The following is a 21,339-nucleotide window of genomic DNA, read 5'->3' on the forward strand; positions in this document are numbered from 1 at the left end:
AATTATTCAGTGTTTATCTGGAATTCAGATGTAATTGGGCATCTTATCCGGCAATCCTACCCCCAGTATGTGTGAACAGCAATGCTTCCACCTCTCTGTCTAACCTAATACAGATAACAAAAGCATAAAGAACCAAAGGAAAAATAAGAGAAACTGGACATCATCAAAGGACACCGTCAAGAAAGTGAAAGGACAACCCACAGAATGGTAGAACGTTTTTGCAAATCATGTATATATGATAAGGCACTTTTATGTTGAATATATTTTACAACTGAGTAATAAAAGAGACAACCAATTAAAAGATAGGCAAAGGATCTAAATAGACATTTCTCCACAAAAGATACAAAAACGGACAAGTACATGGAAAGGTGCTCAACATAGCTCTGAGGGAAATGCAGATCAGAACCGCAGTGAGACCACGCCATACCCACTAGGATGGCTGTGATAAAAAAGATAATATCAGGTATTGAGGATGCAGAGGAATCAGAAGCTTATATGCTGCTGGTGAGAATGTAAAATGGGACAACCACTTCGGAAGGCAGCTTGGCATTTCCTCAAAAGTTTAAATAGAGTGTTTGAGAAATTGCTACCCTAGATATATATCCAAGAGAAATGAATACATATTTACACAAAAACTTGTATACAAATGTTCAAAGCAACGTTATTCATAATAGCCAAAAAGAAGAAAAACCCCAAATGTTTCCATCAGTGGATGAAAGAAAAAATGTGATATATGCATACAATGGAATATTATTTAGCCATAAAAAGGATGAAGTGCAGATTCACATTACAACATACATAGATGAAACTTGACGTCATCGTACTAAGCAAAAGAAGCTAAACACGAAAGGCCGCATATATGATTATGAGTCCAGTTATGTGAAATGTCCACAATAGGCAAATCCATGGAGACAGAAAGTAGACCAGCAGTTGTCTAGGGCTGGGGCAGCTGGAGGGAAGTGGGGAGTGACTGCTAAAGGGTATGGGGTTTCTTTTTAGGGTGATGAAATGTTCTCAAGTTGTGACGGTTACACAACTCGATACTAAAAACCACTCGATATGCTGTATGGATTATTTCTCAAAGTTGTTTTTAAAAAACACAAACTCGGGCTTCCCTGGTGGCGCAGTGGTTGAGAGTCCGCCTGCCGATGCGGGGGACACGGGTTCGTGCCCCGGTCCGGGAAGATCCCACATGCCGTGGAGTGGCTGGGCCCGTGAGCCATGGCCGCTGAGCCTGCGCGTCTGGAGCCTGTGCTCCGCAACGGGAGAGGCCACGGCAGTGAGAGACCCACGTACCGCAAAACAAAAAACAAAAAACCCCCCACAAACTCAAGCAAACAAATACAGAGCCTTTGCCGAGGGGCCAGCCTTGGTGGAGCAGTGGAGGATTCATGCTGACAAGACCCATGGATGCCCACACAGGCTGCTGCTTAGCAGAAGATGCATTGGGGAGTCAGATGTGAAAAGACATGAAAAGATTCATGCCAGCAGTTACCCTTGCATGTAATAACCATAGGGAAATTTTCCATCAGTTTCAACTGGATTGAGGATCAAGAATTCTGTGTGAGGGCTTCCCTGGTGGCACAGTGGTTGAGGATCCGCCTGCCGATGCAGGGGACACGGGTTCGAGCCCTGGTCCGGGAGGATCCCACATGTCGTGGAGCAACTAAGCCCGTGAGCCGCAACTACCAAGCCTGTGCTGTAGAGCCCGCGAGCCACAGATACTGAAGCCTGCATGCCTAGAGTCTCTACTCCACAACAACAGAAGCCACCGCAATGAGAGGCCCGCACACGACAACGAAGAGTAGCCCCCGCTCAGCAGCGAGGACCCAGTGCAGCCAAAAATAAATAAATTTATAAAAAATAAAAAAAAAATTTTTTTAAAAAGGGTTTCCCTGGTGGCTCAGTGGTTGAGAGTCCGCCTGCCGATGTGGGGGACACGGGTTCGTGCCCCGGTCCGGGAAGATCCCACATGCCACGGAGCGGCTGGGCCCGTGAGCCATGGCCGCTGAGCCTGCGTGTCGAGCCTGTGTGCCGCAGCGGAAGAGTCCACAACAGTGAGAGGCCCGCGTACCACACACACAAAAAAAAGAATTCTGTGTGAGAAAAACCCCTCCCATCTGATGATCTGACTTCCAGAATGCAACCCTTTCTAAATCTCAATGCCCCTCGCTGTTCCTGGAACATGGCAAACACGGTCCTCTTCAAGAGCCCTTTGCAGCTGCTGTTCCTTCTGCTTGGAATGCTTTTCCCCTGATATGAACATACTAGGATTTTAGCAACCAGGGAAAGGAGGGAAGGACACTGCAAACAGGGAACAGTACCAGCAAAGACAGGGTGGTGAGAGTATGTGGCACACTCTTGAGAGAAGGTGCTGGTGGGTCCTGGGGAGGCTGGTGTGCGGAGAAGGCTTAATGGCAGATCGTGGAGTCAGTGACAGAAAGCTGTGACAGGGCAGCGTGACAGTTCCCGGACAGGTGTGAGACATGAAGAAAATGGGGCGGGGCTATCCCAGGGAATAGTGCAGCTGCTGGGGTTCGGTGTTTCCATGGTGTAATTAGAGCAGATAAGTATTACTAAGAAATTCTGTGTTTAATTTGGGGTACATGACAGGTAATGTTAGTAGCTTTAAAAACAACTTTTTTGTCACTTGCTACTCTTTATAATTCTGACGGTGCATCAGCTTCTTCCTGCAGAAGAGACGACATAAACTTTCTTTTCACTGGAACTTTTCACCTGGCGTCCACACTGTGACGAGGCAGATGGGGGCAGGTGGGGGGAGGTGGCAGTGGTATTTCATGGTTCTGGACAGTTTTGTCTAGACGATGCCTGCCTGCCCCCAGCCTTAAGTATCGTACCGCACAGAACAACACGCAGCACAGAAATTTCTGTACATGGGCATGAAGGTGGCAGTGACTGTAATGTCGAGATAGTCTGGGGCGGTATCCAGGGGAATATGCTGGAGTCTTGAGGGAAAGAGAGGTCACACCCTGGTGACTAAAAGAGGAATGGTTGTCTGTATTTACCAACCCACGTTCTCAACTCAGCTTTAATGCTGTTTCCTCACTGAAGCCTTTGGTGACCACCATGTGCCTCACCCCTCCCCATGGGGAACACAAGCTAGCTTCTTTTGATTCCCCCGTTTCATTTGTAAAGAGAGAGTACCATGGTGTAATTAAGAGCCCAAGCTCTGGAGCCAGACTGCCTGGGTTTGAAACCCTGCTCCACTGCACTGTGTGTCTAGGTTTTCTCATCTGTAAAAAGGGGGATGTTAGTAGGACTAACAGCACATATGACTGTGTGACAACAATACTGACTGTACTGAAGACGGTCCATGCTGGCGTGTAGGTGAGCGGTCAGCAAAGGGCAGCTGTCATGATGGTTACCAGCCTCTCCTGGGGTCTCACTCTGGCTCTCATTAGGCTGGCGCCTCCTTAGTGCAGAACAATGGGTGGTTCGCCTCTGTGCCCCCCATGGCACTCGCTGAGCTGCTGGCGAAGGGCTTCAAGGATCAGTGGGAGGAGGTCTGGGGAGACTGTGATGAGGGAGGGCAAGCCCGGGCTTTGGCCTCCAAAGCCTCTGAGTCTCACTGCACCATTTATTGTGCCTGGAGGACTTCTCTCCCTCCTCTCCTTCCTTTCTTCTTTCCTGAAGAAAAGGGAATAAAAATGGGGGCAATATTAGTACCTACCTCACAGGATGGCTACAAGGATTAAATGAGTTACCAGATAAAATGCTTAGAACAATGCCTGACACATAATAAGTGCTCCATGGCTGTTCCTTCTTACTACTTTTCTCTTTTTCTTGGTGTATTTTTTTCTGATTATGAACGCCATACTTATTTATGGTAGAAAAGTGTGAAAACGTAGGAAACCCCCCCACCATAGTGAGGGAGTCAGAGGTATGAGCAAACAAGTAAAAGATGGAGGAGGGGGGAGATGAGCACAATAATGCACATGTGTACAAGATGCAGAGGCAGCTCAAGGAAATGATGTACTCGGTGGGGGCAGAAGGTGCCGTCCCCCACGCCCTGGAAAGACCCCACGGACAAGGTGAAGCTTACATACGAGGAGGTTTTCAAAGATGAATAGGAGTTTGTTAGGTAGACGAAGCAGGGAAGGGCATTAGCATGTGCAAAGGCACCGGGGCATTAAATAGCTTCTGCGCCGCCGTCACTGTAGTTGTGCATCGCTCCAGTATAGTGTGTACGGGAGGGCAGAAGGGTGGGTGCTGGAGTGAGAGGGGTGGTAGGAGGGGGGACGGGAAGTAGGCAGGGCCAGGAAGTGAAAAGCCCTGTGTCATGATGAAGAATTTGGACTTCAACCTGGGGGCTGAGAAGGGGCCCTGGAAGGCTTGGACGGGCTGTCAGCCAGTTAGCATTTAGGAGCGATGACTCACTCATAGCAGGACAAATGGTTGGAGGGCACTTTGGGAGTGAAGAGACCTACTGTAAGGCTGGTGCCAAAGTCTGGGAACAAATCAGAGATGGCCTAGGCCAATGCAGAAGTCCCAGGAATGGGCCAGGCAGGATAGGGAGAGACGTGGAGGGTGAGGAGATGGAGGGCAACAGCACAGCCAGAACAAGGCCCGGGTTTGGGGCTTGCTGACCGGGAAGTTGATGCTCTCAGCAACCAGAGGAGGGGATACACGAGGGAAACTGTGCTGTGGAGGAAGGTACTAAGAGTCCTCTGTCATTCCTGAGAAACCACTCTGGCGACCATGTTTATCTGCATATGCAGAAAATGGTCCATATGGGAATTTGGACTCATTTTAAAACTCTTCAGTTCATCATTATTGATATATATATATTTTTTTTTTCTTTCTTTCTTTCTTTTTTTTTTTTTTTTTTTGTGGTACACGGGCCTCTCACTGTTGTGGCCTCTCCCGTTGCGGAGCACAGGCTCCGGACGCGCAGGCTCAGCGGCCAGGGCTCACAGGCCCAGCTGCTCCGCGGCATGTGGGATCTTCCTGGACCAGGACACGAACCCGTGTCCCCTGCATCGGCAGGCGGACTCTCAACCACTGCGCCACCAGAGAAGCCCTTTGGGGAGCTTTTATTGTTTTTGTTTTTGCGTTACGCTGGCCTCTCACCGCCACGGCCTCTCCCGTTGTGGAACACAGGCTCCGGACGCGCAGGCCCAGCGGCCACGGCTCACCGCTTCGCGGCATGTGGGATCTTCCCGGACCGGGGCAGGAACCCGTGTCCCCTGCATCAGCAGGCGGACTCTCAACCACTGCGCCACCAGGGGAGCCCCTGGGGAGCTTTTAAAAACAATCTTTTAATTAAAAAGGAACAGTTTGTTAAGATGTTCTTCTCCACCACCACCCCATGGCTCACATTCCTGTCAGCTGCAGAGTTCATGTAGAACCAGGCTTTTCCTCTCCTTGGAAACTTAACCCAACATCCTCTCTCAGAATTATTTCAGTTGGAGCTCGGACAGGCGTGACTTGGGGTGGGCAGGGGCATCAGGAATGAAATTGCTTTTGCTAGGACTGATAATATCCTTCGAAATCACTCCACAGGTGAGAAGGCAAAGCTAACCGTGGAAGGCAGAAGCTTACAGGGAGGCAGCAAGCAGCACAACTTAACTTCCAGCAGTCAGAAAGCTCAACAGTGGAATCACCGACTTTTGCCTGGGGTAACAACAAGTCTGCCATCCCTAAAGAGACCACCACAGAGACCCGAGAGTCATCCGCCCAGGATACTATTGTTTAGTGTCTGCGCTGAGTGGAGGTTGAAGACTGCCTTGAAACAGGCCCTCTTGGACTCTGACTTCCACTGGCTGGAGGTAAGGAGCTGGAGCAGGACGTGGGGACACCGTGCGTGGACAACCTCTCGGGCAGGATGTAGGGTGTGTTTGGGGCCTTGTTATCATCTTGCTATATGATGTGACAGAGATTCTTTGCTTGAGCAAACCTTACTCAGGCTCCCGAACCTTTTCTTAGGCCCCTCTGTGCACTTCCTTGCAAAATCCAGTTCTAGCAAGAACCCTGCTAAGTCAGTTTAGCCAAAACCCCTCTTACCCCTAAAGCTTCCCCTTAGAAGTTTTCTATCCACTGACCTCCACCCTACTCCTTAGCTATAAATTCCCATGTGGCCATGCTGTATTCAGAACTGAGCCCAGTTCTACACTGAGGCCTCTTTTCCCCTATTATAATAATTCTGAATAAAATCTTTTACCACCCTACTACCCACCTCTGTTTTCTCAAACATCTGGTTTTCAGATGTGTAAAGAGCAGTAAAGGAGAAGGCTGTACAGATATGTAGACACCAGCTCAAGGAAAGCCTGGACTCTATGGCTAAGGAGTTTGAATTTTATCCTTTAAGGAGGGAGAAGACATTGAAACTTGTTGGTAAAGCAGTGACAAGATGGGAGTAGAGCTTAGGGGAGATTAACTGGAGAGAAAACAAAGGTATTAGTCCATTAGGAGACTATTGATGTGATCCAGAGGAACAGTCATAAAGACCTGAACTCTAGGGTTCGCAACAAAGGAAACAAAGAGGAGGAACTAGGAAGGAGATGGTAGAATTGTAACTGACAGGACAAGGCAATTGCCTGGATGACGTTTGCTCTTCACACCGGCCTCCTGACGTCACATCCAAGGCGTCTAGGCCATGCCCTAGGCAAGTTCAGTTGTTTTCTCTTCTGTAAGACGGGGTTAATACTAACACCTGCCTCACACACAGGTTGTTGTGAGGATTAAATGATCTAATATATGAACACCACTTGGGAAAGGGCCAGGAAGAGTGTATGCCACGTGTCCGCTATTATTACCTTCACTGGAAACCCCACCACCTCCGTGACTCAACTCTGAAACCTTCCCCTCTGACAACGTCTTTCCACACCTGGCTTATTGAAACTGCCCAGGACTTGACACTGGTCAGATGTAGGAGGATGAGCATAATTAAAGAAAACTCAGAAGTTTAGACCCCGAGAGGTTTACAGAAAATTTGGGGCAGTATATGGGGCAAAAAACATATTTGGTTTGAAGCAAATAATTTGAAACTTTTAAGAGGCCCAAGTGTAAATGCCCCGCAGTCTGCTAGAGACCCGAGACTGGAGCTTGAGAGTGATCAGTACCCCATGTGCAGATTTAAAATTTAATTGAATAGAGGTTAACAGTCGAAGCCATGGGAATAAATGGGTTCCAAGGATAATGGCATAGGAAGATACCACCGATACGGTGACTGAACATTAAGGAATGCTCAATTAGGGACTGAGAAAAGAGGAATCATTAAGAGAAAAAGGAATGAACAATCAGGAGAATCAGGTGAATCAGATGTTGTAGCTGTTTCAAAGATATTTTTTAAAAAACATATTTTTCACACAGTGGCCCTGCTCAGTCTCAGGGGCCCCCCTGAGATGCTCTGAGAAGTGTCATGAAGTCTTCTAGGGGTAGGGGTAGGGGTCGGGGGTGGTCAGAAGGCTGAGCCCTGCTGTGCAGTGACTGTCCATCACCAGTTCTACCTGTTAAGGGGTCTTTCCCAGAGCTTCACAGTTGAACCTGCACGAGCAGCCAGGCTCAGGCCCACCCCAAACTGTCCTGCCTGGAACCTCCTCTCCTTTACACATGGGTCTTATACGGCCTAGCTCAGGTTTATCTTTTAGAAATTTCCTCCATTTCCTTACTATTTCTTCCTTCTCAGTGTAAATGTTTAGGCTCTACCCTCAGGAATTATACTTTATAGGTCTGACTTGGGACTCCAGACACCTGCATTACTAACAAGCAGCCTCGTGACCCTGCTATGATAGTTTGTGGTCTACACTTGGTCAATCTCAAGTCTATGGTGGGTGTCAAAGACGAGCCAAAAATGATGAGTTTCATGGTCGTTTTAAGAAATTAAAAACATATTAGTCAGTCACAATATATGATCCAAAATTTTTCAGAGGTCAGAGTTCCAGACATTTCCTTTTATTCCATCAGACTTTCATCTCAGCCTTCTCCATGACTGTAACCTCCCACCAAGAGCCAAACCAAGAAATCTCAATATGCCTATTGGTTTTTTTTTTTTTTTTTTTGGGGGGGGGCGCGATTTTTAGCCAAGACATGCTGCTTGCGGGATCTTAGTTCCCCGACCAGGGATGGAACCCGGGGCCGTGGCAATGAGAGCACCGAGTCCCAACCACTGGGCCGCTAGGGAATTGCCTCAATACGCCTACTGTTACCCAACATCCAAGCATGCTCTTGTCAAGAACCCCATACTCAGAAACACCTTTCTAGTTTTGGTTGCTGGTGTTAAAGTATCGTGCAACACAGAACGCCATGCAGCACATGAAATCCTAAAGGTGGGTACGGACGTGTAAGCGGCTGTGTAAATGAGATAAGATACTCTGTGGCAGTGTGCAGAGGAAAGGACAGAGTCAAGGGAGAGAGGTCACAGATTTGAGACTAGAAGAGAAACAGCTGTCTGTAAAAAGTTTTAAAGATTCCATTTACAGTCACTAATGTTTCTTGTTTAAGCCGAAATAAATTTGGCCCCAGCACAAAAACACACTCCATCTGTCCTTCTGGAAAACTATTCTGTTTAATAGTGCATTTGATTTATGCTACAGGATGAGCAGGATTTGGAAAATATAACAAAAGGTCATCCCTTCCGCTGGGAAAACTCGGGGAGCTCCATCCTAAGCCAGCAAGGAGCCCTGATGCCAGGCTCAGACCTGAGCTTCCTCCTCTGGGCTGTGCTCTCTGCATTCACACTTGGCTGTTGAAGTCAGAGGTGGGGTCGGGAAAGGTCGGGCTGCTGGTGCCAGATGTCAGAGGTCATCGGTATCAGAGGGCAGGGCAAGCTGGCTGAGCGAGATCCTAAAAGTGTCCTTAGTTGCTAGGGGTTTAGATTAAATCACTTTCCATCACAGGAGTGCCAAGAGGAAGAGGGAGAGGGGAGGGAATGAGACAGAGGCCAGTGCTAAATGCTTTTGATCCTTTCCCTCATGTTAGACTCACTGTCACAAAAGGGAAGAGTGAGTTCTCCACCCATATCGTCAGACTGCTCTTGGCAACTTGGTCTTGCTGCTCCAAGAGCCCTGAAGGATATAGTCACTACAGAAAATCTCTCTTGGGGCCTTCCCCCATGCCCAACAAAATAACAAATCCCTCAGCACCAGATTCCCGTAATTAATGAAGTCATGAAACAAAATAGCACATTCCTTATCAAAATTTAAAGCTGGATTAGAAGCAGTGGCTTTGAAATACAGCCTCCATTTCCCCTTTCTAGCAAAAACACGACCCAAAACATTCTACTTTCTTCTGTGCTGACTCCAGTTAGAGGAATCCTTGGAATTTTATTCCTATTGTGCTTCCATCCCCACCTTGGAAATGGTGTGAGAAAAATGGTCTAGTGCAAACTCCCTTCCCAAATGGAAGGAGACTGGTCCCAGAGCTTCCCTCTACTCCCAGCACTTAACCTGCTGCTTGCACCCTAATTTTTCAAGGCTGGTGTCATTCCTGGGAAAACTGACTAGGTTGCTAACCACTGTGCCAGGATGATTTGCCCAATATGCCCCATTCTCTAAGGCGAAAGGATGGAGTCGGAAGGGACACGTCCCAAATTGTTCATACTTATATAGTAAGGCAGGAGCTCTTGAAACTCAGAGGAAGTGAGGAAAACAGGCATCTGGCTCTCTTTCACGTAGACTCTCTGATATTTAATTCAGCAGTAACTCGGAGAGAACTTTTGCTCACTCCCATTACATTCAAAGGCTTCTCTCCAGTGTGAATTCTCTGGTGGCGAACAAGAGCTGAGCTGTACCTAAAGGCTTTCCCACACTCACTACATTCATAGGGATTCTCCCCTGTGTGGATCCTTTGATGCTGAATAAGGCCTGAGCTATAGGTAAACTTCCCTCCACATTCCATACATTCATAGGGCTTCTCTCCAGTGTGGATCCTCTGGTGCTGATAGAGGTGTGAGCTCTGGCTGAAGGCCTTCCCACACTCATTACATTCATAGGGCTTCTCTCCAGTGTGGATTCTCTGGTGATGAATAAGGGTGGAGCTCCTGCTGAAGGCCTTCCCACACTCGTTACAAGCATAGGGTTTCTCTCCAGTGTGGATTCTCTGGTGGTGAGTGAGGGTGGAGCTCCAGCTAAAGGTTTTCCCACACTCATTACATTCATAGGGTTTCTCTCCAGTGTGGATCCTCCGGTGGAGAATGAGAGCAGAGCTGCAACTGAAGGTCTTCCCACAGTCGTTACATTCATAAGGTTTCTCCCCAGTGTGGATCCTCTGATGCTGAATAAGATGTGAGCTCTGGCTGAAGGCCTTCCCACACTCACTACATTCATAGGGTTTCTCCCCGGTGTGGATTCTCTGATGCTGAATAAGGTCTGAAGTTCGATTAAAGCTCTTGCTACATTCATCACACTTATGGGGTCTGTCTCCCACAGGAAGTCTCTGCTGGGAAATAAGGTTGGAACTCACAGTGAAGCTGTTCCCCAGATCGCTGTATTTCTCACTTCTCCCTCCCATGGGGGTTCGCTTTTCTTCAACTGTCACTTGACCAAAATCCTGTATCTTCCTATTCAGTCTCTCTCCAGAGGAGCTCCCCAGCTGCCTCTTCAGACTGACTTCTTGTTCATAGGCTTCTTCAAACTTAAGACCCTGAGAAATATCCTTTTGGAATCTTCCCAATAGCACCCCGTGTGATCCTGTATCTTCAGAAATTTCTGGATCATGTTCAGTTCTGGTCTCACCATCTGGCACAATACAAAACACAAATGTCACTTGTTCTTTGTGGGAAAAAGAATCAAAACCAGAGACAGTATAATCACATAATGTTCACAGGCTAAAAGCACATGCCTCTTATCTGTGTGCAAAGAGGCCTACCCAGGCTGTACGTAGCTAAGGCAGAATAAGAGAACCGGGCCAAGGAAACAGGGAAGGAGAAAGGCAGGAAGGAAAATCGAGAAAAGAGGTGGAGGTGGAAGTGTAGAGAAAGCTGGATCAGGCAGAGGCAGGGAACCAAAAACAGAAGAGACAGGACACACGGTTTAATGAAGTGACAAAGTCCTAGATGTCAGAGACTGAACATAACCTGGGAGATGGTGACTGCAAAACAGTTAGAGGATGAAGTGGGGAGCAGGTATGAGAAACTAACCACAGACGGTGTGGAGAAAAGTGGGAAGGTGATGAATACAAAGCGACAAGGGTGAAGCCCTGTAGCCCCAGGAGAAAAGGACACTCGGGTCTGTAGTCGTGGCACCTATATGCCAAGTCCATGGAAACAGGCCTGAGACAGAGGTCAGTCCATCTCTGGGCCCCAGGCCTAGAACGCTGTGCTACGATGTGAGGCTATGTCAACAGTTTCCAAGTTTGCCTTCGCTATTTTCACTGCTCTGGGGTTTCTAAGGGAACTTTAGGCACAGAGGACAAGGGTAAAGGGTCCAGACTGTTAGCATTTTTAGTCTGTCAACATTGTGAGAGTAAAGGCAGGGCAGTGAGTGTTAGGGACAGAAAGAGCTGTATCTCCCTCACCTGAACAGGTACCTCTCAGGACCTCTCTGCTCAGTGCCCTTCAAACCCAGGACCCTCGGCTCTTCCTCTCACTTCAGCCCAGAGATCATGTCAAAATTCAGAAATGGGAATCCTGCTCACAGGGAAAGACATGGGACAAGGTTTATCCTGTTCATACCAAACGGCCCCAGAGCTCAATCCCAGACCCAGGATCTGCAGGGGACAGAGAGGAAATGCATGGGGAGTTCTCAAATGGGAGTCAGGAAGACCCCCGGCCTTGCCCAGGAGAATGTCCTCACTGAAAGCAGGCGAGGGTAAAGGAATGAAGAGTCCACAGACGACAGGTTAAGAAGCTAACTGCTCTCCTCCCTAACGCAAGTTGAAATTTCTACAAGAGCAGCAATTACACTAGGTCCACCCACAAATCAACAGATCCCTAAAGGAAGTCCGACAGAGAAGGGGAGGAGCTAGACAGAGTTCCAGAATGTTCACTTGGGCACTGAGCAGTACCTCACATGTTTAGGGATCCCAATATGTAATCTTTTGGGAAAATCTCTGGGTTATATGTTAATGTTAAGTCCTAAGAATAACATGGAAAAAAGTGCCAGATTTAAAAAGAAGTATAGAATTAAAAGGCCAGGGCTCGAGTCCTGCCAGTCACTAGCAATATGACCGTATGCAAAGCATTTAAGATCTCTGACCTCTCTTTCCTTGCCTATAAAATGAGGCTAATTCTGGCTACCTCAATAGCTGCATCACTGTGAGGATTAAATGAGAGAATATCTATGAACACTCTTTATGAACTACAAGTTACTGTACAAATGGGAGTTGCTACTATTGTTAGAATTTTCTGAGACTAAGTCAGTCCTTAGCTAATGGTTTTCAGTGACTCAACTATTACTAGCAAACAAGGAAGCAGAGAAATGCCAAGGGAGTTTTACTGAGGAAGCATCGCTCCTTACCCAGGGAGAACACGTTCCCGTAATTCTCCAGCATCACATCCCTATAGAGGTCTCTCTGAGCAGGCTCCAAACGCTTCCACTCCTTCCGGATGAAATACACAGCCACATCCTCAAAGGTCACCAATTCCTGAAACAACATGTTCTCCCGTGCAATTTCAGGCTGCGGGATGGGACTGGTAGAGCCAAAAGCTAATTCGGGATGGGGCTGAATAACGCATATTGGGAAGTGGGAGAGGAGGTCAGGGTGGAGGAGGAGAGAAGAGAGTCTGAGATAAAGCGAAGTTCCACTGTGTAGCAGGAAACGCCCACAGTCCTGATAGAGGGAATCATAGTTCAGGGCACTGAATGGGATGTTGCTACACAAAAAACTTCTGCAAAATGGGAAGGGAAAGGAGGATAAAGAAAAGCACAGCTTACCTGGGCCTTGGCCTTCAGCAGTGCAGCTGCCAACATCTCATCCCCCAGACTGTCCTTGTCGGAAAATGCAGGAACTTTTGAGGAAGGAAGAGCTGAGGACAATTAAAGGGTCCATGAGTCAGTCTATCTGCACTTGAGCCTCTCGACCTACAGAAAACTCACAGGTCCTGGGACAACCAAGGACCCACCCCCTCTTACATTTCTAAGTTCACTCCGTCTGCAGCTACAGAAGGTGCTTACACTTACGGCCGGCACGCTCAGCGTGGGCCTTCCTGCCTGAGGAAAGACACCCAAAGCCCTGGTGACCCAGGCTCTCTGGTCTGCCCCAGGTCCCTTTCTTTCTTTCCAGTCACTCTACTCTTCATGACATCTGCCCTGAACTACTGTTAGTGATTCGTGTATTCTCGTCCATCCTCTCAAGCCTGGCCAGAACACAAGCTATCCTGTTCATGTCCCTTCCGTCATTCTCCACATCTCAAACTCCTGGACAAAATTCTTGACCAGAGGAAAACGGGCTTCATCCCAGCCCTGACTGAAGACACAATGCCCACAACTGTTCTCTTTTTTCTCTATCCCCAGATCAAATCTACACACTACAAAATGTTTCCTGTTTCTGTGCTAGATGATATATCTTGTTTCCTGTTTCCGTGCTTGATCATATATCTTTTCCTGTAACTCTTTTTTTAAAAAAACATTTATTTTGGCTCCGCCAGGTCTTTGTTACGGCATGCAGGATCTTTAGTTGCGGCATGCGGACTTCTTAGCTGTGGCATGTGGACTCTAGTTCCCTGACCAAGGATGGACCCGGGCCCCCTGCATTGGGAGCACGGAGTCTTATCCACTGCGCCACCAGGGAAGTTCCAAACTATACTTAACTAATGGCTTCATTCCGCCTTTCCCCACTAGGCGGGGAGCTAGTGAAAGGCAAGGACTATGTCCTATCCAGTCTGGATTCCAGAAGTTAGCCCAGCACTTGGTGAATGAGGGATTTCAACAGGTGATTGCTGAATGGCTGAATAAAAAGACGAGGGAACCCTGATTCCTTACCACTCTCAAGCAGGGCCTGAGGTTCCTGAGATACTCGATCAGCCTGAGTTTCCATGGGTCGGGTGTGAAGCTCGGATCTCTGGTCTCCTATTTGCAGAGTCAGCAGGAAACAGGTTTTGAATGAGAATGAGGAAGCACTGTAGAAGGAAAAGTTCAAGGTTCAAAGATAATTTATATATATATATATATATATATATTTTTTTTAATTTTATTTATTTTTGGCTGCATTGGGTCTTCGTTGCTGCGCGTGGGCTTCCTTTAGTTGTGGCAAGCGGGGCTACTCTTTGTTGATGTGCGCGGGCTTCTCATTGAGGTGGCTTCTTATTGTGAAGCACGGGCTCTAGGCGTGCAGGCTTAAGTAGTTGCAGCAAACGGGCTCAGTAGTTGCAGCATGTGGGCTCAGTAGTTGTGGCTCGGCGGGCTCTAGAGCGCAGGCTCAGTAGTTGTGGTGCACGGGCTTAGTTGCTCTGCAGAATGTGGGATCTTCCTGGACCAGGGCTCGAACCTGTGTCCCCTGCATTGGCAGGCAGATTCCTAACCACTGCGCCACCAGGGAAGTCCCAAAGATAATTTTTAAAAACCCTCTTGAATACAGACAGAGGGAAACTAGCATTTCAGTTAGTACCAGAACAGCAAAGAGGAAATGCAGCAACTGGGATTAGTCTTTCAGGTCAAAGGCCGAAGTTCCTGGGCCACATCCCACTTTAGGCTCCCCCAGCAACACTGAGTGATATTTCTAACAACAAAAAATGGGGAACACGGGTGCCAAATGATGCCATTAGCAGAATGAAATATGAAGCAACTAGTCACATGAAAAATATTAAAGTGAAAAAGTGTTACACGCAGACTGCAAAATGTAAGTATCATATCAACTTTTAAGAATACTTGTAATAATGGATAAAGCTAATGTATACAGATTTTTTATTTTATTTTTGGCTGCACTGGGTCTTTGTTGCTGCATGCGGGCTTTTCTCTAGTTGAGGCGTGCAGGGGCTACTCTTCATTGCGGTGTACGGGCTTCTCATTGCGGTGGCTTCTCTTATTGCGGAGCATGGGCTGTAGGCGCACGGGCTTCAGTAGTTGTGGTGCGCAGGCTCAGTAGTTGTGGTGCATGGGCTTAGTTGCTCCACAGCATGTGGGATCTTCCCAGACCAGGGCTCGAACCCATGTCCCCTGCATTGGCAGGTGGGTTCTTAACCACTGCGCCACCAGGGAAGCCCTATATAGATTTTTTTTAAACCCTCATAAATGTTAGAATTAGTAGAAGGAAAGAAAACTTACTGTGGTAGGTTTCTAGCTGTTATATTAAATGTAGGTGCTATCCTTAGAGGAAGAGGGGCCATGAAAAAGCACCCAAATAACAGAGACCATGGGGGAGTTTCCATAAGTTCTGTCTTAATTTAAAAACCCTGAGGAAACAATACCTGTCTCACAGAACCAGGGCAAATAGCTCAGATCTATTAAATTAAGATAAATTCAGAAACTCCCTGGCAATCTAGTGGTTAGGATTCGACGCTTTCACTGCTGTGGCCTGCGTTCAATCCTTGGTCAGGGAACTGATACTCCACAAGCTGTGCGGTGTGGCCAAAAAAAAAAAAAAAAAAAAAAAAAGATAAGTTTTCTGCTTCCAGTCTCAGTCAAAGGTGGGATGTTATTGAAGGATTTAGTCCCTTTTTGTGGTCCTTGTGTCGTCTCATCACAGGGGTGGGTGTATATATTTGCCAGGTTCTGAGAGACTAGTCCCAGTTGCTGTGTTTCCTCTCCCCAAGAAGGTAGCAGCCAACCTTCTTTTTTTTTTTTTTTTGCGGTACACGGGCCTCTCACTGCTGTGGCCTCTCCCATTGCGGAGCACAGGCTCTGGACGCGCAGGCCCAGCGGCCACGGCTCACGGGCCCAGCCACTCCGCGGCATGCGGGATCCTCCCAGACCGGGGCACAAACCCGCATCCCCTGCTTCGGCAGGCGGACCCTCAACCACTGCGCCACCAGGGAAGCCCCCCAACCTTCTTTTTTATCTCCCTTCTCTCATAAGAGATTTTCTTGGATCAGAATGTAAGTCCCTGAAGCAAGAACCAATGCTTTTTAAAAAGCATAAGATTATTTATTACTCCATTTTTGTCCCTACTAAGATCCCCACTCCCCGGTTGCTGTTCTCTGTGGCTCCAGGGAATAAGATGTAACATTAGTACCTAGACGAAGGTTTGGGTCTCAAGTACAAGTTTGTTTTTCACAACTGAATGCTGTGGCAAGAATCAACAGATGGAGAATAGGTGCTGCAGCTGCCAGCGCATCCTTACACTGAGGGAAGAACAGGGAAAACCCCTGGATTTTGTGTGCCTCCCTCTTTGTTCATTTGCACATGTAACAAACACTTGTTGAGTGCCAATTAACAATGCAAAGCACTACTGAAAGGAGTAAGAAAATCAGCAATGCAAAAGGTACTTGCTTCATCATTACAGACTATTGCATTCACATTAAGGTATAAAAAGGGGAGGGGCCCTAAGAGTCACTCAGAGTTTAGAGAACTCTATAGTCTTTGGGCAGCAAGGGGATGTAGAAGGCCCATCACCAGTGCCATAACACAGTGAAAAGCAATGAATCAGGCATAAGCCAGACCCACTGACAATCAAGGTGACACACCCTCTTGCCACCATCGCCCTCTTGGCTGGGGCCCTTCAACTCTTTCTCAGAGCCAGCCATCTTTTTCTGTCAACGAACTTTACAATCTCCAGGATTGGTTATAAGCAGGCACCCCCAACAAATCCGCTCTCAGTCTAAGCTCTCCCTTAGAAAGGAAGGGAAAGTCAGAGGCTCTGACTCCGGAGAAGAAAGCAACACTCCCTCCTCCCAGCTGGGTTAACCAAAGCTGGAGCTCAAACGGATATTGTTGAGAAAAAGTCCCCGGTGTCTGGATCAGTAAACAATGTTTCTCATAGAAAGAAAAACCTCCATTGTGCCCCCAGAGCTTCAGGTCCTGGCAGGGCCCTTCCCCTGCTCCACTGCCAACCCCACTCTCTGGAGTGCTGCTGGGGACTGGGAAAGATGACCTGGCAGTGAGAACAAGTCATGGAAAGCTTTACCTCCTGGATTCTTTCCTTCCTTCTCTGGAGTTGGTCTCTAAAAGGCCAGAGTAGCAATTACTGGGAACTTGGCAGCCTCTGTTCAAGTTCTTGGGAATTCTGACTTTAGTTGATGCCAACGCTGTAGGACTAAGGGAAAAAAAAAAAAGGCATTTTAAATGTTTATGTAAACTTCACTTCTAATCTAGATATTTAGAGATAAGAGAAAAAGAGAGGGGACATATGCTAATAAATACTGATTAAGACCACAACTGGTATTTGTGTTGCACCCTTAGAGCTGAAACAGAAGTCAAGATTCTCCAGGTCAACCTCCCACCCAGGGCAAGAAACACCTTCTCAAGTTCCTAAGGTTCTGGCAGCTAACTTGTTAGACACTCTCAGCTGCTTCAGCTGGGAGTCTGTCCCATTGCTGCACAGCTTAGCCATTAGAGAGGTCTTCGGATGGTAAACTAAAAACCTGCCCCTTGGACCTTCACCTCTCAGAGGCTTAGTGCCCTATGGACCTTCAATGATAGAATCTTCTCCTTCCACACAATTCTCCACCAAACACCTGAAACCAAATGATGCCCACTCCACAAACTTCTCTTCTTGGGGATAAATACCTTCAGTTCCTCTAATTATCCCACAGACTTCAGGTTCAGCATCCTGCTTATCCTCTCCTGGAGTTTACACATGCCCTTCAGAATGGAAACACCGGTCGGTGTTCAGTCCCACTTGAAAAGCGAATCAAATCAGGGATCTATTACAACTGGAAATGGGACACAGTTGTACCACTCTAGGAAAAGACTAGATTTACTGGGCGCCAAGGGGATTATTATGGAATCTGAATAGTTTTAACTGCGCACACTTCGTTGAACTCATTCTCTGGTCCTCAGACCCAGCCCAGTAAAAAATCGACCCTCTCTCGTGCCGCGGGCGCGGATAACTGTAACTGTGTTAACATCAAATGAAAGCGTCTCGGGGAACGACCAAGTTAGGGTCGTTGTCATCAGCTGTTTTAAAGAGAGGAACGCCTATGCAGCCATACCAGAACTTTAAAGTACTCGAGTTGGGCGCTGTCACAGAACCATAACCGCAGCCCCTTTCCTCCCGCGATGCAGGGCCCGCTGGGGGGCGGGGTCCCTGGGGAAGCGGAGTCAGGACCAGAGCCTCCCGGCACCCTGCCCCGGGCGGGCCTGGGGACCCCGCGGGCCGCAGCGGCACGGACACCACCCCTTCCCCGGCGACCACTGCCTCTGTCCCACCGCGAGCCCCGGGGGCGGCCGGACTCACCCTGGGGGCAGGGACGGGAGATTTGGGGGGCCGGACACCGACCAGGCCCCGTCGGACCCTGTCACAAACCCACACACTGGGGACAGAACAAAGAACGGAAGTTCGCTCCGTTTCGCTTCCGGGTCGGTCCTATTCACCACCACCCACACCTCCCCCGGTCCCCCCACATCCACTTGTTCCCTCTAGGAAAATGGAAGGTCTTCGCCTCTCGGTGGTTTGCTGATTGGGCGCAGGGCCCCAGCACCGACGCGACACTCCAGGCCTGCGGCACCGCCAGCCGCGCCCCCTGCTGGCCAGGCCGGGTGGGGCGCCGCGCACCTGGTCCTCAGGGCGCATGCTCGGCCGGGGCGCAGAAGGCGGGGCGCAGGGGGCTGAGTGGGTCCTGGCTGCCCTCCCACGTGGTCTCCCGCGGGGCCTCCGAGTGCCGAGCCTTGCTCACCGTGTCCGAGGGATCGGAGTCCCAAGCCGACACGCAGCAAACAGGAGGACGCTGGAAGGATTCAATATAGAACATTCACCCTTACTTGAAGTTTCCAAATAAACCAAGTTTATGCTTCCAAACAAACCAAGTTTTGTGTTTGTTTCTTGTAAAAATGCCTCCTTTAAATTACTAAAATCTGAAGAAAACATTCCGGCCCATCAGAGAGTTCACGTGAGGACAAAACCTGTACAAGGCAAGCGAGCAGAAAAGACTTGGGGAAGTTACCGATGTCGATCCATCCAGATCATAGAAAACTGGTGAAGCCCCATCACTGTGAAGAAGGTGTGAAATGCTAGAGGGAATGAGGAGCGAGTCTTCGTGGCTCACTCAGGTTCACTCACTTTTATGCCCTCACAGGAGGAATCCTGGTAGTGAGAGAATCAAGTCTTTCAGATGATATACAAAATGAACCCTTGTGATCTCCTGATTTCCCTTATGACTCTGCCTCGCGGTTGATCTCAATTTTTACTGCCTCCAATATTTATAGCACACCCTTTCAGCTCTGCAATGTAACAGACCTTACTCTCCTGGGACTTCACTCTAAGGACAGTAATCTAATCAATTCCAAGAAAATACGGTAAGTGCTAAGAAAAGGTGATGAAGAGCAGGACCCTGTCCAGAGGTGAGAAGACTTTCCAGCAGTGATACAGGCTGGTGAGGGGAAGAGAGAGTGTTATCTGCACTTTAGTCCATTTGTCCTAAAGTAAGCTGCAGCTGTGGCTTTGCAAACAGATTAGAACAAAATTGTATCTATCTTGTTCTGTATCTCAGAAGAGACTTCCACAAGAATTCATCTCTGAAGCCTAGAATTTGGCTTAGAGTTTTTCATGTCTCCGTTTCCTCTTGAATCAGATTTGGTAAGTTACTTTCTTCTATGAATTTATCTGTTTCATCTAAAATCTCGAATCTTCTGGTATGATATTATTTGTAACATTATCTTATCTTTGAAGTATCTAATTTTGAGCAGTTTGCAAAGTATGTTCTGTGGACCTGTGCGGGTCCCTGCGACCAGGTGGTCTGGGAGGTCAAAACTGTTTACATAAGATAGATTTTTTTGGTCTTTTTCACTGTGTTGACTTTGCAGTGATGCTACAAAAGTAATCGTGGGTGAAACTGCTAATGCCTTCGCATAAATTCAGGTAATGGCACAAAACTGAACTATTATATTCTTCATTGCCATGCATGCATAGTTTTCAAAAAAATCCAGTTTCATTTAAGAATGTCCTTGATGAAGCAGTAAAAGTATTAATTTCATTTAAAAAATAATAAGTCTTATCAGAGGTCCATAGAAGGAAGGGTACTGGTGGCCGTATGTGGGTCTCATGTCAGACTGTAGCCATTTTCAGACAAGGATATGAGGACCTGGGGGAGGGGGCATAGGGAAGGGAGAGGGTGGAGAACACACAAATCTTCCCAGAGAGTGTGAGGACACAGCCAGTTCTGAAAGAATCAATTCCAGATCCTTCTTTCTTTTTTTTTTTTTTAAGTTGTTTCAAACTAGTTTATTTAGGGGTTCCATTTTCACTCCTCGATAGATTTTATGTATTTCTCATATGCTTCCTCACTCATTAGTTCATCTAGTTCTGAAGGCTTACTGAGTGTCATCTTGATCAGCCAACCATCTTCATAACAAGATTTGTGGACAAGTCCTGGATTTCTGCTAGAGCTTCATTCATTTCTGTTACATCTCCTGATAGAGGAGAGTGGAGTTCACTCACAGCTTTCACACTTTCCAAAGCACCAAATTCCTCTTGTTTGTTCAATTTTGTCCCAACTTCAGGCAGACTGCAGTAAACAACATCTCCCAAAGCTTTCTGTGCAAAATTCCTGATTTCCTCGGTTCCCACACCGTTTTCGGTTGTTACCCATTCATGTTTGTCTGTGAATTTACGACCCGACAGCAGAGCCGGGCCAGTGTGCCACGGTGACAGAGACGGTGCACAGGCTGCAGACCTCGGCCCTGCACAGTCCCCACAGCTTTCAGTGCCATGTTTGCCCCAGATCCTTATTTTCTATCTGTTCACATTTAAAACTGCTTTCCTGGAAAGCATCCCAGTGGCCAGGGCACCCTCTTTCTCGGTCGCCTTCCCCACCTGGCAGAAGATAGTCAGGCTTCTCACCCCCAAATCTTGCAATGGTGCATTGCCCTCAGGGTGTCAAAACTTCTGGGGTACCAAACAAAAGGATTCTTTGGGAATCTTGCGGCCAATATATATTTTTTATTATTGGAGTAAAACTGCTTTACAGTGTTGTGTTAGTTTCTGCTGTACAATGAAGTGAATCAGCTATATGTATACCTACATCCCCTCCCTCTTGGCCCTCCCTCCTACCCCCCACCCATCCCCCCCATCTAGGTGGTCACAGAGCACCAAGCTGAGCCCCCTGTGCTATACAGCAGTTTCCCACTAGCTATTTTACACATGGTAGTATATATATGTCAATCCTAATCTCCCAATTTGTCCCACCCTCTCCTTCCCCCACTGTGTCCACACATCCGTTCTCTATGTCTGCGTCTGTATTCCTGCCCTACACATAGGTTCATCTGTACCATTTTTCTAGATTCCATATATATGTGTTAATATATGATACTTGTTTTTCTTTTTCTGGCTTACTTCACTCTGTATGAC

General features: G+C 47.7%; 1 protein-coding gene across 5 annotated transcripts; it reads right to left on the bottom strand.

Moving 5' to 3' along the window:
- Positions 1-7,956: 7,956 nt before the first annotated feature.
- Positions 7,957-18,318, bottom strand: ZNF3 (zinc finger protein 3). Of its 5 annotated transcripts, none has more exons than XM_060078693.1 (7): positions 18,232-18,318; positions 17,562-17,636; positions 16,960-17,088; positions 13,881-14,017; positions 12,834-12,925; positions 12,417-12,543; positions 7,957-10,697 (listed from the first exon to the last, which is right to left on the bottom strand). In XM_060078693.1, the coding sequence occupies exons 4-7, from the start codon at positions 13,933-13,935 to the stop codon at positions 9,628-9,630; spliced, it is 1,344 nt and encodes a 447-aa protein (XP_059934676.1). In that variant the 5' UTR covers positions 13,936-14,017; positions 16,960-17,088; positions 17,562-17,636; positions 18,232-18,318; the 3' UTR covers positions 7,957-9,627. The 5 variants fall into 5 exon arrangements, with proteins under 5 accessions (XP_059934676.1, XP_059934678.1, XP_059934673.1 ...); XM_060078695.1 differs by having other exon boundaries at positions 13,881-13,967; positions 17,562-17,672; positions 18,232-18,312; XM_060078690.1 differs by having other exon boundaries at positions 17,562-17,672; positions 18,232-18,312.
- Between the last annotated feature and the right edge of the window lie 3,021 nt (positions 18,319-21,339).

Source organism: Mesoplodon densirostris, chromosome 16, assembly GCF_025265405.1.
Source record: "Mesoplodon densirostris isolate mMesDen1 chromosome 16, mMesDen1 primary haplotype, whole genome shotgun sequence".
Lineage (NCBI taxonomy): Eukaryota > Metazoa > Chordata > Mammalia > Artiodactyla > Ziphiidae > Mesoplodon > Mesoplodon densirostris.

Bases quoted from the DNA above. Each gene is read 5' to 3' on its own strand.
- ZNF3 (XM_060078693.1), bottom strand. From the start codon at position 13,935: ATGGAAACTCAGGCTGATCGAGTATCTCAGGAACCTCAGGCCCTGCTT. The intron at 12,926-13,880 runs GTAAGGAATCAG...AATTGTCCTCAG, and splicing joins TCAGGCCCTGCTTGAGAGTG to CTCTTCCTTCCTCAAAAGTT. The intron at 10,698-12,416 runs GTAAGGAGCGAT...GTATTGTGCCAG, and splicing joins CGGGAACGTGTTCTCCCTGG to ATGGTGAGACCAGAACTGAA.